The sequence below is a fragment of the Giraffa tippelskirchi genome, chromosome 11 (assembly GCF_054371585.1).
Source record: "Giraffa tippelskirchi isolate mGirTip1 chromosome 11, T2T-mGirTip1v1.2.pri, whole genome shotgun sequence".
NCBI lineage: Eukaryota > Metazoa > Chordata > Mammalia > Artiodactyla > Giraffidae > Giraffa > Giraffa tippelskirchi.
In genome coordinates this window covers 96717446-96734314 of record NC_137285.1, presented here as the reverse complement: position 1 = coordinate 96734314, position 16869 = coordinate 96717446, and the positions used below count along the sequence as shown (strand labels likewise).

The 16869-nt window shown below is 45.4% G+C and overlaps 1 protein-coding gene across 1 annotated transcript; it reads right to left on the bottom strand.

Moving 5' to 3' along the window:
- Positions 1 to 5920: 5920 nt before the first annotated feature.
- On the bottom strand, positions 5921 to 15573 carry POU2AF3 (POU class 2 homeobox associating factor 3). Its single transcript, XM_081538048.1, is given in 6 exon segments — positions 5921 to 6600; positions 7980 to 8209; positions 9590 to 9647; positions 13755 to 13849; positions 15178 to 15373; positions 15376 to 15573. Coding segments are annotated over 6 exon segments (1143 nt in total). The 3' UTR covers positions 5921 to 6234.
- Positions 15574 to 16869: the final 1296 nt, after the last annotated feature.

Here is a 16869-nt window from a genome sequence, read left to right as displayed (position 1 = left end):
TTTCAGTTATCAGGGCAATCCTAGGACTTGAGTAACCCCCAGCAGAGCTCTTCTCAAAACTTGGCTTATTCAACCTTGAGTTACACAGTGTGGGAGGGATGTGGGCTTCGCTAGGACAGACCTATGTGGGCTTTGACAGGTCTAGTCCTGACAGGCTAAAGGCGAATGTCTCCTCTTTGCTCCTGATCACCTAGGTGGAAATGAACAGATGTCTCTCTCTCTCACACACACATACACATATTTTCCTGGGACCAAGTGCACGTTCTCTATCCATATTAAGCAAGAGAAACTGTTTTCTGAGCGGACACAGATTCCTGCCCTCAATGAGTTTAGAAGTTTATTATTGTGCGGACCTGTCGCCTCTCAGATTTGTTCATCTTCCAGCTCCTATAATCTTGCCCAGAGGCCTACCGGAGCGTAAGAAATGGGTTACTTTCCCTGCCTTTTAAAGCCCAGAGCCGCCTAGCCCTGAATACCCCTCACCCCTGTGTTGCTGCCCTAAAATCTAGTCATTAGGGCTTTGTGATACCCCACCCCTGACCAACTCTTGTTTCTTCTGCAGGGCATCTCTATTCTTCATCCGTATGAAGAAGGGAGGAAGTGTGAAGGTTAATTTTCTTGAGCAGCCATGCCATCATTGTGCAGGCATCACAGAGGGTTTGAGGATTTAGAAATCATTGTAAGTCCATGTTCATTTTAATCTATAATATTCATAGTTTTCATTGGTTTTGATTCTAATTTATTTTAGCCTTCATCTTTCTAGAATGAATAATCATTTAAAAAACCATTTTCTGCTGAAAAGAGACACTGCACAGCCCCTCTCCTTAGCCCTGCCAGGCTCCATCATTCCTGTTACCCTTATCTGTACCTTCCTCTCTGATGTCCACTTGCAGTCTTCCTCCAGCTGCCAAATGTCACTGCTCTGGGCCACTGATTGAGGTAATTGTTTCCAAATGTTTACTACTTTAAACTTTGTCTTATCTTATCTCTCTCAGGCATCAAGGTTTGACCCTAATAGAAATTTCCTAAGAATTTGAAAATCACTCCATGCCCATCCTCCCAGTTTTAAATTTTAAAAATCACACCCTCATTTTTTGTGTTTTTAAATTTAATCTGAATTTTTTATTAGAGGATAACTGCTTTACAATGTTGTGGTGGTCTCTGCTGTACATCAATGGAAATCAGTCATCATCATATTTACATGCCCTTCCCTCTCGAGCCTTCCCCACGATTCTGCCCCTCTAGATCATTACAGAGTACCAAGCTGGGCTCCCTGTGTTACACAGCAGTTTCCCACTAGCTATCTATTTTACACATGATAGTGTATATATGTCAATGCGACTGTCTCAATTTGTCCCACCCTCTCCTTCCCTCGCTGTGTCCACTAGTCCATTCTCTATGTCTCTCTTTTAAATTTTTGACTGGATTTTGAAGGCATGTAATCAGTCTTGCACACAATAAGCACTTAATCAATATTTTGTTTTATTAATCTCCCTAATGGTTCTGAATGGACTTCCCTGGTGGCTCAGACAGTAAAGCATCTGCCTACAATGTGGGAGACCTGGGTTCAATCTGGGTTGGGAAGATCTCCTGGAGAAGGAAATGGCAACCCACTCCAGTATTCTTGCCTGGAGGATCCCATGGACGGAAGAACCTGGTGGGCTACAGTCCATGGGGTCGCAAAGAGTTGGACATGACTGAGTGACTTCATTTTCACTTTCAGTGGTTCTGAATAACAAAATTATTCATTCATTTGAACTTATATTTGTAACCTTATTAAATGTCTCTGTGGTATGAGGAACTGGCTACAAATATTCGTGTCCAGATACACATGCAACTTTTAGGGCAAAAGATCAAATTCCAAATAGATTATTCCTCCAGGTCTAATGCATGGAATGTGTGCTGCGACTATTAGAAGTTCTGACTGTGGCATCAGATAAACAGAATTGGAGGACTCTGTCCTGATTTATAGGTTGTGTGACCATGGGCAAGTTATTTCATCTCTCAAAACAGCAATTTTATCATTGAGAAAAATGAGACCATTATAGTATCTATCTTGTGTGGTTGTTTGAAGATTAAATGAGATAGGGCCCACTGCGTTGGCCCACAGAAAGAACTCAGTCCATATACGCTATTACTATAGATTCTGAGTTCTTCTAAGTTACAAGGGCACAATCCAGACATGGAACATCAGTGTTTTTCCATTTTATTTTTAATTGGAGGATAATTGCTTTACAACACTGTATTGGTTTTTGCCATACATCCATATCAGTGATTTTTAAGTGTAGACAGAGGACCACCTATATCAGAATCAACTTAGGACTCACTGACCATCCCTTCTCACACTGAGGTGCTGTTGTTGTTCTGTCACTCAGTCCTGCCCAAACCTTTCCAACACCACGGACTGTAGCACGCCAAACTTCCCTGTCCTTCACCACCTCCTTGAGTTTGCTCAAATTTATTTCCATCAAGTCAGTGATGCCATCCAACCATCTCATCCTCTGTCATCCCCTTTTCCTCTTGCCCTCAATCTTTTTCAGCATCAGGGTCTTTTCCAAAGAGTCGGTTCTTCACATCAGGTGACCAAAGTATTGGAGCTTTAGCTTCAACATCAGTCCTTCCATTGAATATTCAGAGTTGATTTCCTTTAGGACTGACTGGTTTGATCTCCTTGCTGTCTCCAGGGATTCTCAACAGTTTTTTTCCAGCACCACAGTTTGAGAGCATCAATTCTTCAGTGCTCAGCCTTCTTTATTGTCCGACTCTCACAACTGTATGTGAGTGACTATTGGAAAAATCATAGCTTTGACCACATGGACCTTTGTTGGCAAAGTGATGTCTCTGTTTTTTAATACATTGTCTAGGTGTGTCATAGCAAGGAGCATGCATCTTTTAATTTCATGGCTGCAATCACATCCACAGTGATTTTGGAGCCCCCCAAAATAAACTCTGTCACTGTTTCCATTTTTTCCCCATCTATTTGCCATGAAGTGATGGGGACGCATGCCATGATCTTTGTTTTTTGAATGTTGAATTTCAAGCCAGCTTTTTCACTCTCTTCTTTCACCTTCATCAAGAGGCTCTTTAGTTCCTCTTTGCTTTCTGCCATAAGGGTGGTGTCATCTGTTTACCTGAGGTTATTGATATTTCTCCTGGCAATCTTGATTCCAGCTTGTGCTTCATCCAGCCCAGCATTTTACATGATGTACTCTGCATATAAGTTGAACAAACAGGGTGACAAGTTAAACAAGCCTTGACATACTCCTTTCCCAATTTTGAACCAGTCTGTTGCTCCATGTCTGGTTCTAACTGTTGCTTCTCGACCTGCATACAGGCTTTTCAGGAGACAGGTAAGGTGGTCTGGTACTTCCATTTCTGTAAGAATTTTCCACGGTTTGTTGTGATCCATACAGTCAAAAGCTTTAGCATAGTCAATGAAGCAGAAGTAGATGTTTTTCTGAAATTCTCTTGATTTTTTAATGATCCAACAGATGCTGGCAATTTGACCTCTGGTTCCTCTGCCTTTTCTAAATCTTGCCTGAACATCTAGAAGTTCTCAGTTCATATACTGCTGAAGCCTAGCTTGAAGGATTTTGAACACAATCTTGATAGCATGTGAAGTGAGTGCAACTGTATGGTAATTTGAACATTCATTGATATTGCCTTTCTTTGCGATCGGAATGAAAACTGACCTTTTCCTGGGCACCTGTATTTTACCCAGCTTCCTAGGCATATATTGATGAGAAGCGTCCTGGATTGTCTCAGAGCTGCTATGCGGCTCCTGCATCACTGTGTGAGCTGCAGTGGGGAGGAGGCTGGGTGGACTGTGTCCTTTGACTTGGTAGTGTGCCAGGTGTTCTGTTGCCCCAAATTTCTGCAAAGATCTTAAGGACCAGTTTATGGGCTTTGTGCTCTGTCGTATCTGACTCTTTGCAGCCCCATGGACTGTGTATAGCCCGCCAGGCTCCTCTGCCCATGGGATTTTCCAGGCAAGAATACTGGATTGGGGTGCCATTTCCTACTTCAGGGGATCTTCCCAACCCAGGGATTGAACCTGCATCTCTTGCATCTCCTGCATTGGCAGGCGGATTCTTATCCACTGGCACCACCTGTGAAGCCCATTTTAAAGTTAGAGTTATTCATCATAATACACAGTAGAGATATTAGCTCTTGTCTCACATTTTTTTAAATGGATCTTTTTCCACGCCAGATTTAGGGGAAAATTAAGGGGCATGTGAAGAAAGAACCAGAAACAAGGAAGCAGGAAGTGCTCTCTATTAATGCTGCAAGGTCACCAATTCAGAAGGCACAGGATAGAAGGGGGGAATGAAAAAAAGAATGGCATCCAGGAAAGAGATTTTGGTGCCAACCACTGGACATCTGTGTGTTCTTTGCTTTTGTCCCTCTGGGGCAGCTGCTGGGGGTGGGAACAAGGTGTTCAGGGGCTTTGGGCTGTGTGCACAGACATCTGTTGACAATAGACCAGTTTCAGTTTGGTTTGAAACTATTAAAATTTGATTTTTATTGGTGTCTCAGAAAGGCAGTAATTGTTCTGTTCTCCTGGCACATCTATCCCAGAGGCAGGTTGTAACTTGTCCTATTTGCCCAAGCCTTAGTAGAGTCCCCAGGGAGGGGACAGTCGGATGGTGTCAATTTGAAAGCAAATGTGTCTCCTGATCAAAAGAAACCCGCCAGGGTTTTTTATTAACTCAGAGTAAAACCTCAGGTGGAGGTTTGTCACCTTCTTCCCCTCCGTCTCCCAGCTCTTGTGCTTCGCATCTTCCTTTCCTGTGGACAGTCCGACACAGCGGGAAAGCTCTGACTATTTGTAAGCAGCTGGGAACACAGTTTTGTGTCAACAGGGAGGTTGGGGTTTAATGGAGAATGATTCCTCAGGTTCCTGAACAGTCTTTCACAAATGGCAACTCAAACTTGACACCAGTTGAGAGTAGGGAGCACCACTTGGTGTTTTTCAGACCCAAGCACAGCCACTTATTGGCTGGGTGACAGTGGGCAGGTGACTTAACTTCTCTGAACCTTAGACTTCTCATTTTGCTATCAATGTTATTGTGAAGATTAAGTGAGACGATGTGTGAGAAGATCAATAGACACGTTTGGCACATAGGAAGGGCTCAGAAAACGATAGCTGTGGCCAGTACCAATGGTACCAGTATTGCTGCCATTGCGCTGAATCTCAGGACGTGGAAAATGCCCCCAGACCTCACTGTTGAGATGAAGTCCTATGCCTTTGTGCTGTCAACAAACAGGATCCAACAGTATAGTTTAGGACAGATAGCTTTAGTAGCTCCTCTTCACCTTGAAAGACAGTTGGCCTTGTTGAAACAGATTAATCAGAGGAAGTTCAATTGTAAATAACATGGTCAATCCTATAAATCAATCTATAAATAAGTGATGCATATTTAAAGACCTAAAGCAGAAATTCAGAAATAGAAGGTAACAAAGAATTCTAACCGTTGTGGTACATCAACTGCATGGCAGCTCTTAGGAGAAAGATTAAGTATTTGCCCTCAAAGTTTACAAAACAGGATTTTGGATATGGGAAGAATTATCTACAGTTTAACTGTGCTGTAGGAAAGATGTGCTTTTGGGGCATCTTAACCTTCCATTGACCACTGATAGACATGAGAAACTAATGATTCATACACGTCTTTCTCTGATGTTGCCCCAAGACATATACCCTTGTCCAGCAGTGGAGGCTGAATGTCCTTCTTCAGCCATCACAGCTCCATGTCTACCTTCCATGCCCATGGGAGCCAAGGCACCTCACCACATTAAAATAATTTTCAATCTGTGAACAAGTGGGATTAAATACCAGAGTAATTTTTGATTTCCAGAATAAGTTGATGTCATTCAAATCAACTGGGGAATGACTAGGGGAAAATGTAAAAAATAAGCCAACTTTTACTAATACAAAATTATTTATTAGTTAAAAAATTATCATTTGTTCGTTACACAAAGGAAGTAAAACAATCGAATGTTCCCTACAACAATTTTAACTGTGAGCATATAAAGAAGGAGTGGCATTATGACTGAGCCTAAGGACTCCATCTTGATGCCTAAATTAGTGTCAGAAAACCAAAAATGGTGACATGTAAACTGCACCTGTGATATTTTGTTAGCAGGTTGTATATTTTGAGTTGTCATCTAGAGGTGGTAAAAAAGACAAAAAAAATATATGTATACATGCTATGTTCCAAATAGGCGTCATTTCTATTAACTGTAGCAGATGTCCCAGTTTGTTTCCCTCTTATAGAAATCACTGCTTGCTGCTGCGGAGGGAGCGAAGTTCACATAGTCTGTGCTGGGGTAGGAAAAGCAGTCTGAGGCTCTGAAGGCGTCCAAGCGTTCGGCCTCACAGGAGGCACAGCAGCAGATGGAGGCGGGGGAGAAGCTGTCATACTGAGTGTGCGCGGGCGGGTGGGCATAGGTGTAATCTCCCGAAGGGTGGCCGCAGTTCCTGGTGTCCAGCTGGGGGAGAGCGGTGTGACTCTCCGGGGCATATGAAGGCAGCTGAGCAGGACAGTAATTGTAGTCTAAGGAGCCAGAGAGAGTGGAGGAATCCGAAGGCGATTCTGGCGTCTAGAGAGATGAAAACCAAGGACCAAAAAGCATGATAAATTAGACAGGATTAAAAGAACTGAATAGAGCAGATTTATTAACTCAGAGTAAAAAAACATTAGGGGTGAAAAAAAAAGCACAACAAAAGCATCCGACCCAACCCAAATCTGCAGAAGTAATTTTATTTGCTGGCTGTGTGATTTCATGACACCACATTCTCTATTTACCTATTGCTTCCCCAACAATAAATTGCCCTGCTTCACTGGCTTCCTTTGTTATAAGCATACTTTACAGGATGCTTTGTTCTTGAAACCACAAAATCTCATTGTGCCTGGTCACCTGCTCATCAAATCTTGCTGTGTGCCTCGATGCAAGCGGCAGGTGGCAGCCTGGATGTTTCCCCACACCCCTGACTGTGGAGAACGAGGTAAACAACACAGGTAGAGCTGGCATCCTCACGGAGCCAGTGTCTGGGAGGCTGCAAGACTCCAAACTACTGTTACAGGCGCTCAAGTCTTGTCCTCTGCGGAGAAAGGTACTTTCTGCTCCCTCTTAAGCGGGTCTACGATTGTTACTGAGAAAGCCTAATTTGGAAGCTGGAAGAGAAGTGGATGTTTGGGGGGCCCTGTGTGTATATCCTGTAGAGTTAATTTCTTATCCCCTTAAAACTCACTTAGATACCTACATGGACTTTTGACAAACCAAAAGCAAGAAAGAATTTACATTTAAAAAAAACACTATTTTTAAGGTTTTTAAGAGTATCTAAAAGACATCTTCAACAATTGGTAACTACCAATGGAAGCCTCATTCCATTTAAACTGATAACACATTTTCAATAATTTAAGGTCCAATAAGAACAGAAAATGTAAATGTTTTCATCTATTAGGGCTTCATTTTTTACCAACCATCTCAGACCAAAATGGGCTCTTGTGCCTGTACCAGACCAATAGGACCAGTTAGGAGAGCCAATTAAGTGTCAAAATAAAACAGAAATAGCCCCTTATCAGATGACAGTTTGCCTTGTTGACACAGCCTTAATTCCATTTTCTAGAACTCAAAAATCCAAGGGCCATTTAAATCAGTGATTGCCAACGAAGAGAAGTCTGAATTTTACAGTTTAAAAACATTAAATGAATATTGCCTGGAAACCTCTTTTTATGGCCACACACCAGTGTACTTGGGCATAGCTGACTAGGGATATCATGATTACATGTGTTTCCAGAGGTTTTTGCCCTTCAATGTGTGGCTATTTCTACCTCCATTGGGTTTTACATCGCCCTTTGCTTGCTTCCTGGATGATTTCCTTGTTGATAGTGTTTGTATGATTTCTCACGAGATGATACAAACTCCTCTGCCCCATAGTAGGCAATAACAGGTTTTGTAAAACAGAGATAAATTACCAGGCTCTGGTTAAAGCAGAAAGGGGCAGCTTGGAAGCTGTCTGGGAAATAGTGTGGAGTACTTTGCATGGAACTGAGCGAAGGATCCGGGTGTGTCTCTGGCTGAAGGTAGGAATCAAATATCTGGTCCAGAAAGCCTGGGTTTTCTTCACAAGAAACACAACTGGAAAATTCTTGGGGTTGGAAATAATTGGGTGTGGAAGGAATTGGTTCAGGCTCAAAATACAGTCCTAGAAGAAAAAGGAACAGGAGAGGTTTTGGTTTAAAAACTGCACTTACATATTTGAATGGAGTTCTATTCTATATTCTGAATGTTTACTATATCTAGGGGGAAAAGGGGAAAGTTTGAGAAAAGTAAATAGGCAGGCAATTTGGATTTTTTTAAGTTGCCTTAGTTAATTCAAGCCCAGTGAAATGAATCTGATTAATAACTTGAAGATTGACTGTAAGTGTGACCTAGGCAAAAGAAAACAATGGAGATCCAATTTCTGTCCAACCGTCATAGCCAAGCTCAAACTTTCACTGTCCACTTTCTTAAGACTATAAGCACCAACACCCACCCTCTATCTGGAGTCCACATGAACCTCATCTCTCAAAAGTAAACTGTAGAGTCGCTTGAGGCTTTAAGAAAACTGATGCCATGGGAAATAATCCTCTTGATCTAGGGTTAATTGCTTTCTAAAAGTTTTCACACCTAGGAACGTATATTTTGAGGAGTATTATAAATAGCAACACAAATCTAAAAGGGAGAAACCAGGAATATAGAATACAAGCTGCTATTATTTGTTTTATATTACAAAAAGCAAAAATGTTTCCTTAGTGAACACATTATGTTACGCGTGATCAAGGAATTAACGTAAGTGCTTAAATACCAAACAAGAATAGTTCTGAAAACATGACTCCTTTTCCATTTTGGTATTAATAGGCCCCAATTCTAATTATTATCCTGAAATGCTCAAAGAAGATAGGCTTAGGAGTTTTTGAAGTCTCAATGCTCCTTTAAGGTGAAGTTAAAGTGGCACATTCAGTGGGGAGTTCCCATAGCACAGGTTTCCTTATAGATGACCTCCTTCAACTCTGAGCTGCGAGTGGCATAGGTAGGAGTGTTTATGTAATAGCGTTATTCGTGCTGGGCTGAGAAAACACAGTTGTTTGAACTGCTTTCTGGGAAGAGAGAAAAGAAGGGGAGGGAAGCCCCTGTCGGCTAGAAACTAAGTGAGACGAGCAAAGGCATTGTTCTAGGACCTCGGGATGTTCTGTTTTCCATCTAATAGTGCACTTACAAGATAACAGGTTTCAGAAAGCAATTCTGATCTTTTAATCAAGATTAGTCACTTGGAAATGAGGACCTGGAACTAATGTGAGGAACAAGCTCTTGGGACAGAGTAGATAGCAGAGATTAGACAGTTCAGAAATGAGGACAAAATGTTTCACCTGTTTCCTTGCTGGGCTTATATTTGGAGTCACCATGCCTTTTTTTCACCTTCTGATTGGTTGGATTCCAATTAAATGGCGGTGCCTATCTTAACCCCTGAATCAAGTACTAAAAGCCTTTCGAGATGGACTTTTGCAAGTGTTTTTGAGGGAATTGTAAGGCTGGCTGTACTGACCTGCAGAAGATGGTGGGACTGGGTCTGAAAGGTGGACACTGTTGCCTCCGGACTGCTGCTAAAGCAAGATGACCACAGAACAAAGTGAAATACGAGTTCTTTAAAGGGAAAGCTAAAACATTTTCACATGAACTATGTTGCCTTCTACTTTAAGGTAAGCCAGATCTTTTCTTCTAAAAAAACTTGCTGTTGTGAAATACAACCGATGTTATATCTTATTCAGATTCAAGTCTTATTTTTGCTTGGGGATTTTTTCTAATGTCTCCCACTTAAATTTTTATTAATTTTGATAAACATTAATTTAAATTATTTTTATATTACATAAATGAACAGTTCAAGAAAACTTAGTAGAGAGTCTATTAAACTATTTAATTTAAAATTAATAAGGACTAACATTTGTTTAATCCCAACTAGCTATAACTCAGTCAATCATTTTCCTCAAAATTTTCTTATACTATCTGTTGGCTTAATCCTGGATAGCTAAAAATAGTCACATGTTCTTCCTAGCTATGATATGTTATAACAAAATATTTTCTTCAAGTTGTAGTCAGTAACCTGGAGCTTATCTACAACTACATTGTAGTTAATGGTTGGGAAATATTTTACTTCTTTGGACTTTTTATGCTAGTTTCTATAAAAGTTGCTTTTTTCACTACAATAAATACCTGAATTTTACAAGTCTGTTCCTTTTAACTATTCAAAGTAAAGCAGCCTGTATCCTCTGGTTAAATTAATAACTGTACTAATCGAGTAATTTAGGACTTTTTTGTTTTAGGTTTCAGGTGGTGGCTTTAAAGTTTAAAGGGACCAGCCTTGCTCCGAGAGTCTGTGCTAGGAAGCAGAGCTCCGCACACCTGTCTCCTGTCTCTCGGGGTACACTCACAGCTGTACACTGAGCCCCTGGGAGCCTGCACAGTCAGTCGCTGCTGAAATAGGAGGTGGTGTTAATTTTGAAAACGATCCATGCTGTAATGTCATGAACCAGGAAGCTGGAATCCTTCACCAGCTCTTTATGCAAATATTTGGCTGCAGCTTGAGCTCAAGCACTTGGAAGGAGTGGGTTTTAAAAACTCAGCTTCATTGTAGAGCTCTCATTAACCCCATTCCTCCCCCGGAATGGTCCCTTTGTAGGCCTCCGGAGGTTATCTCCCTCAGGTATGTTTACAATATCCTACGTGATATTATCTCGCTAGTCATGGGTTCACTTTCTACTCTGCTCCCAAGAATACAAAGAAAGTCTTCTCTCTCTGGATTTCAAACAGCATAAAAATCCACAATCTATGATTTATAAAAACACATCATCTGTTTAAGAAAATTAATAGTAGAAAAGGGTAAATTATGTTTTTTGGTAAGTACTAATTCAAGTTTCTCTTTATCCTGTAGGTGAAAGAGTTATGTGTGTGCGTGTGCATGTATGTGTGTAGGGCTGTTTGTAAACTGATTCTGCTGAAGTAAGTTTTCGAAACTGACAAATCTGACATGGATGTGTGTCTCCTGGCACTACTGGATACCTTAACATTTGTCTCAATCTATAACTTCCATCCAGGATTGCCTTCTTAAAATTTCAAATTGTGGATACTACTCTGTCTTTATAACAAAATATGATAAATTTCTTCCTGCTTTACATATTTGATAAAAAATCAACTCTTTCCTTGGCTTAATGCTTCCCAAAGGTCTCCTTCAACCACTGAACAAACTGGAGATGATCTCTGTTAAACCAGAAGCAGGCATACGTACACTATCTCCTGCTACCTGCTAGCCACGTCTACTGACTATACCTCCTAGGCTTCCTAGAATCCCAGATTCTTCTGCTGGTTCCTAGTGAGGAATTTTACATCTGACTCTCAGAGTTAAATCATCTCTGTGTTACTCCTCCATGCCTGCGAGGACCTGGGTGGATATCATCTTCCAGAAAGCAAAGTTGGGGCCAGCTTTGCCCTGCATGTTCCTGCAAGGCACTGGTTTAGAAGTACTGCTTGATTATTTTTCAGAGAGGAATTCAGAAAAATTTAGATAAGTCAAACTGCTCTAGGGAATAGATACTGGTCAGATACACAAATGAAATGTTTCAGCCTTGCTTTCATTCCAGCAGCTAGCTAACAGGGAAACAGGGGCCAAACCAACCCAGAAGAAGACAAGAATAATACAGTAGCCATTTGCAAGTGGGGCTTCTCCAGGTTGCAGCTGGAGCAGAACTGCACAAGGTACCAAAGCCCCTTAATGAAAGACGACATTTTGTTAGGAACATCCTGATGATTTTTTGTTTTTTGCACGAGTAGTATATCCCAGTTCCTTTGTTCCTGCTTTTATTACTTTTAAAATAATCTCTGAAATAAAGGAGTTGGTAGTTAAGGCTACCAGACTCCTGCTCAGTACAGCTGGATCTGCAGGAAGATGAATTTAGGGAGCCAATAGGTGGGAAGGTTGTTTTTTTTAAAGAATAAGAAGGTCTTGGTCCCACTTTTTGCTCTACCATTAGCAACTGTAAGGCTTTGAACTTTAGCTGTAATAGAGGCATACAGATCCCTGATCCACTCACCTCTCTTGGTTATTATAAGAACTAACAGAAATAGTGAGTGTGCAAAAATGCTTTAAAAGAACCACAGGAAAGCCCTCTACAAATGGAAGAAAGTTTTATGGCATGAGCTGAAGTTCTACATATGGAGGCACTGACTTTGCATGCATGCTCACTGGCTCAGAAGTGTCCGACTCTTTGCAACCCCATGGATTGTAGCCCGCAGGCTCCTCTGTCCATGGGATTATCCAGGCAAGAATACTGGAGTGGGTTGCCATTTCCTCCTCCAGGGCATCTTCTCAATCCAGGGATTGAACCTACATCTCCTGTGTCTCTTCCATTGGCAGGTGGATTCTTTTACCACTGAGCTACCCAGGAAGCCCACCGACTTGACATCTAGCAAATATAAAATTTGTGCTGCCCATGCCATATCACAGCAACCTCTAAACTCCCACTAGAACTCTAAACTCTGAGCAAAGGGTGTGAGTGAACACTAGTGAATATCTGGCTTTTAACTTCTGATTCTAATTTTACTTTAGTTACTTTTCACAAATAATAATAATGATAGCTAACATGTATTGAGCACTTTCTAAGTGGAAAGTGGTCTCTAAGTGTTTATGTGCAATACTCATTTACTCCTCACAAAATCCCATTATCTCCAGCTTAAAGATGAGGAAACGGAGACATGAGAGACTGAGTAACTTGCTCAAGCCTTCACACAATAGAGGAACTGAGGTCTGAACCCAGTTCACTGGTTCTAGAACCTGTGTTCACCACTGCTATGGCATCTGCATCTTCCCCAAAAGGCCCGTTTTATGAAACCAGGCATTGCACACAAACAGCACTGGACCCAAAAACTGTTGTGGGACAGATGCCAATAAGCTGAAGACAGGACCAGTCTTACCACTGGCAATATGGGCCCATCCTTTGTATCTGAATTTACACCCAAACCAACCCAAAGGCAACTGTGTGATCAAGGGCTCTAAGCGATGAACTGCCCTCTCTTGGGGGAAACCACCCTAGTTTATCTGGTTCTGCTGCTGAGCATTCTTGCTAGTATCTTCTGCTTTAGGATGCACATAAAGTGGCAGGTACCCTTATGACCTCCCAGGTCTATCTCATAATCCGGAATTGCTTAAGGCTTCATCACATATAAGGAGGTGGTTCTATATTCCAAGCTATCTCCTCTGAGGCTACACAGCCCCTTTCAGCTGGGTAATTTCAGTGCTTGGGATCCAAAAGAATGAGGACAGAGGGTGGATGGGGGGGCGTTCCACGGAGAATCGCCCCATGAAGGGCTCCCTAAAAGGACATTTCTGGGAGAGATTTCCTTTGCCTATTTGAGGGCACATACACTACCTTCCTACAGAATAAGAACCTACTTACCTACTGGCTGCTTCTTTCCCTGCATTGGACCAACACGCTTGTCTATGATCAGTGAGGGCTGGACTCCCAAAAGTCCTGAGTCACATAACATGTCTGTTCTCTGTAGTGAACTGGGATGAAGGTGGGCACAGATGTTATAAAATCAGCTAAAGAAGGCCAGGTCTGGGGATGGTGATGGTCCCAGGGAGGCCTCCTACACCTTCCCAGACACAGGGCAGAAGGAAACTGAACACCATTTGGGAACAAGTGAGGGTTTATGCTTACGGTTCCCCCTGAGGCTGCCTGGTGTGCCCTCCTCTGCTGCAGTAGCTCCTTCACCGTGATCTTCACCCGGACACCTTGATACACCTTAGGTTTTTCTGGGGAAAGGCAGCTGAGTCAGTGGTCAAGTGTAAGGTCTGCAGTGTCAGGCAGGGGTGTAGGGTTTTTATAAACTAGGCATCTAATGCCAGATGTCCAGGTCTGGATAACGCGAAGAGAATGCTAAACGGCAGATGGGAAAGAAACTCAAATTTCTCAAACTTGAAAGGATGAAGAGATTACCATGGGCAGGTTTCAGGGCCCAGTGGAAACAGAACCTAGGGAAATCTGTGGGCCCACCCACCCCAGGCTGGGCACAGGTTTTTCTGCTCAGGAATGTGGAGACCAGTCTAGGGAAGCTCTCCTCCTTGGCTCAGTTAGGGAAACCGAGGGTTCTGGTCTGGAAGACAGACCTGGGGAGGGGCTGGATGCTTCAGCACTGACCTAGCCCACCCCACTCCCACTCCAGTGGAAGTTCCGAGTCCCTTCCTTTCCCACGGGACCAGTCGTGGCTTCTGGGGAGCCTCTGATCTCAGTGTGCCCCTGGTCTGGAAGCCAGCCCTGGGGCAAGTAGCGGGCGGGTGGGGTTTGGCCGACCCTGGCCCTTGGATCGGGGAGGGGCTCACTAGGCTGAGCCCAGTAAAGGGACCAGGCCTGAGAACTGCCCCCCTCCCTCCCGTCTTTTCCTCCTGCCTCCTCTCTCTGTGCCCCCTTTCTGCGCCTTCGCCTCTTTCCCGCCTCCCTCCTTAGGCCCCGCTCCTGCTAGCCCCTTTTCCCGTCTCTCCCCACCCCCTCCCTTTCTGGGGCTGGCATTTCCCGGCGGCTCCCGAAGACTCCAAGTCGAGTCCGCGCAGCGCGAGCCCTGCGGAGGCGTGCGGGGCGGCCCAGGACCGCGCGCAATCGGCAGGGAAGCCGCCCTCCAGAAGGGGCCGCCCCGGGCTGCCCGGCTCCCGGGAGAGGCCGAGAGCCCGAGGGTTCGGCGGGGAGGGCATCTGGCGCGCCGGGAGCTCCGGGCAGCCGCGGCCCCGAGTGGCGGGTCGGGGGGCGCGGAGCCGCGGTGAGTAGGTCGCGCCGGGCGAGCGTTCGCGAGCGGAGGTGGCCGCGGGAGTCCGGGCGCGACTCCGGCCCTGACCTCGACCCCGGAGTGCTTGAGCGCGGGAAAGCCGCGCGGGGAGGGGGCGGGCCGCGCGATCGGCCGGGGCGCCCGCGACCACGTCGGGCCGCCAGCGCCTCGCCTGGTCACTGCGGAGACCGCCGCAGGGCTGGTGGGAGCCCCCGGGGCCCGGTCCCGGGAGCTAGACGTCTCCCCCCGGGAAAGGAGGTCGCGCAGTTCGTCGCCCAGACCCAGGGGATCCCGCATCTGGCCCGCGGGGCCTGGGCGCCGCACCCTCGCCGCGATCCACCGTCTCCCAGAGACTTCCTCGCCGGGTCCGCGGCCCCACGGGCAGCGAGTGCGGCCCAGGGTCCGCGCAGGAACCGCCACGGCCCGGCTCTGGGCGGCCGGCGCGCGTCCCCGGCTCATCGCGAGCCTCTAGCTCCCCCCGCCGCCGCTGCTGCGCGCGCAGAGTCCGCGCCGCCGAGAAGTCCCAGGGTCACATCTGTGGCCAAGTGAGAGGGCCGGTGGTGGACCGCGGGACGGGGACCGCCGCGGCGGCCAACTGGGTCTCTGGGCCTCTGCCCTGGGGACCAGGCACCGAGTGGGAGCGGCCACAGCGTGGCTCGTGCCCTCTCCGGATCGCCGGCTCCTACTTGCATGCCTTGACTTTGTGCCTCTCTGTTCCATGCAGGAAAAGTCGTGGAAATATACCCGGATCAAAACGCCCCTCGCCCTCGTGACCCTACCCCAGAAGAAGCAGCCGAGTTACCCGACATCGTGGTCAGCAGAAGCTGAGGTGTTGGCTGGATGCTGCAGCTGCAGGGACTCAGCGTGGAGGAGGGCTCCTGTGCAAGGGGAGAAGCAGAGATGCAACATTTTTAAAGTTTCACAAAGCATCCAGCTGCACCCAGGTTCCTGGAGCAGGAGACAAACAGAATTAATGTTTTATACCTTCGGGTATAGGTTTGAGTTTTTTCCCCCTCATGCCAAGTATTTAAAACCTCTAGAAACCCATGATTTGACAATCAATGATTGCGCGATACTTTCAATTTGAATATTCAAAGGCTTAACAAAATGGACTATCTTCTGCAGAAATCCTGCACACAGGCACCCCAGGGAGAGTCCACAGAAACAGGGAGTGAGACCCCTTTGGGTCCTGACCCTTGCTTTTACTGTATTTTGAGCATTTTGCCCACCTTCCCACAGAGAGAGCAGGAATCCTCAAAGATGCTCTGTGTTTCTGCCTCAAAGGCAGCTCTGGGATCCATGAGTGACCCAGGCTGCCCTTCATGTCCACCTGAGCCAGACTGACTGGGCTGACTGGTTTCCATCTCCTCAGTCTCTGTTTTAAGGGAAAATCTCAGGTTTTGGGGAGTGAACATGGCAGCCAGTAGGTAAGGCTTGGCAAGGAGTCACTCCGGGCCCAGGTTGCAGGCTGGAGGCCTGCAGAAGCCTTCGCTCTGCACCTCATCTCCTTCTGGCCCCGCCTGGCCACGTGCCGGCTTCCCTCCCCCTTTCCCCCGCTCTGTGTCTGTGCCCCAGACACTGGGGTTTCAGTGCAGAATGCCTGCACATTAAGACCCTTTGCTCCTCCCCACGGAGCTGGGGATGCCTCTGGGGCCTCACCCTCTGGAGAGTTTCTGAGTCTGGTGGTTTTTCACTATGAAGTTCCCTTTTTTTTTTTCTCCTTTTTTTCCCTCTAGAGCCACCCCTGCCTTTTGGATACAGGCACGTGTATTGAGAAAGGATGATAAGCTTGGCTTCTGCTCACTTTAGCTGAAAGGATATGGATTTGGGTTCAGGCCTTCACACTTTGGGTGAGAGGTGGGAGGGCTTTGAGGTCAGCTGCCCCCTCGGTCCCGGGCTAATCCCTTCACAGATGACCTGAGATTGTGCTGAGCTATGTTCTCCAACCCCCTGCTGTACCTCTTCTGTGTGATTTGGAAGCTCGAGAAGATGCGAGTGGTCCAGAGAGGGAGTGGG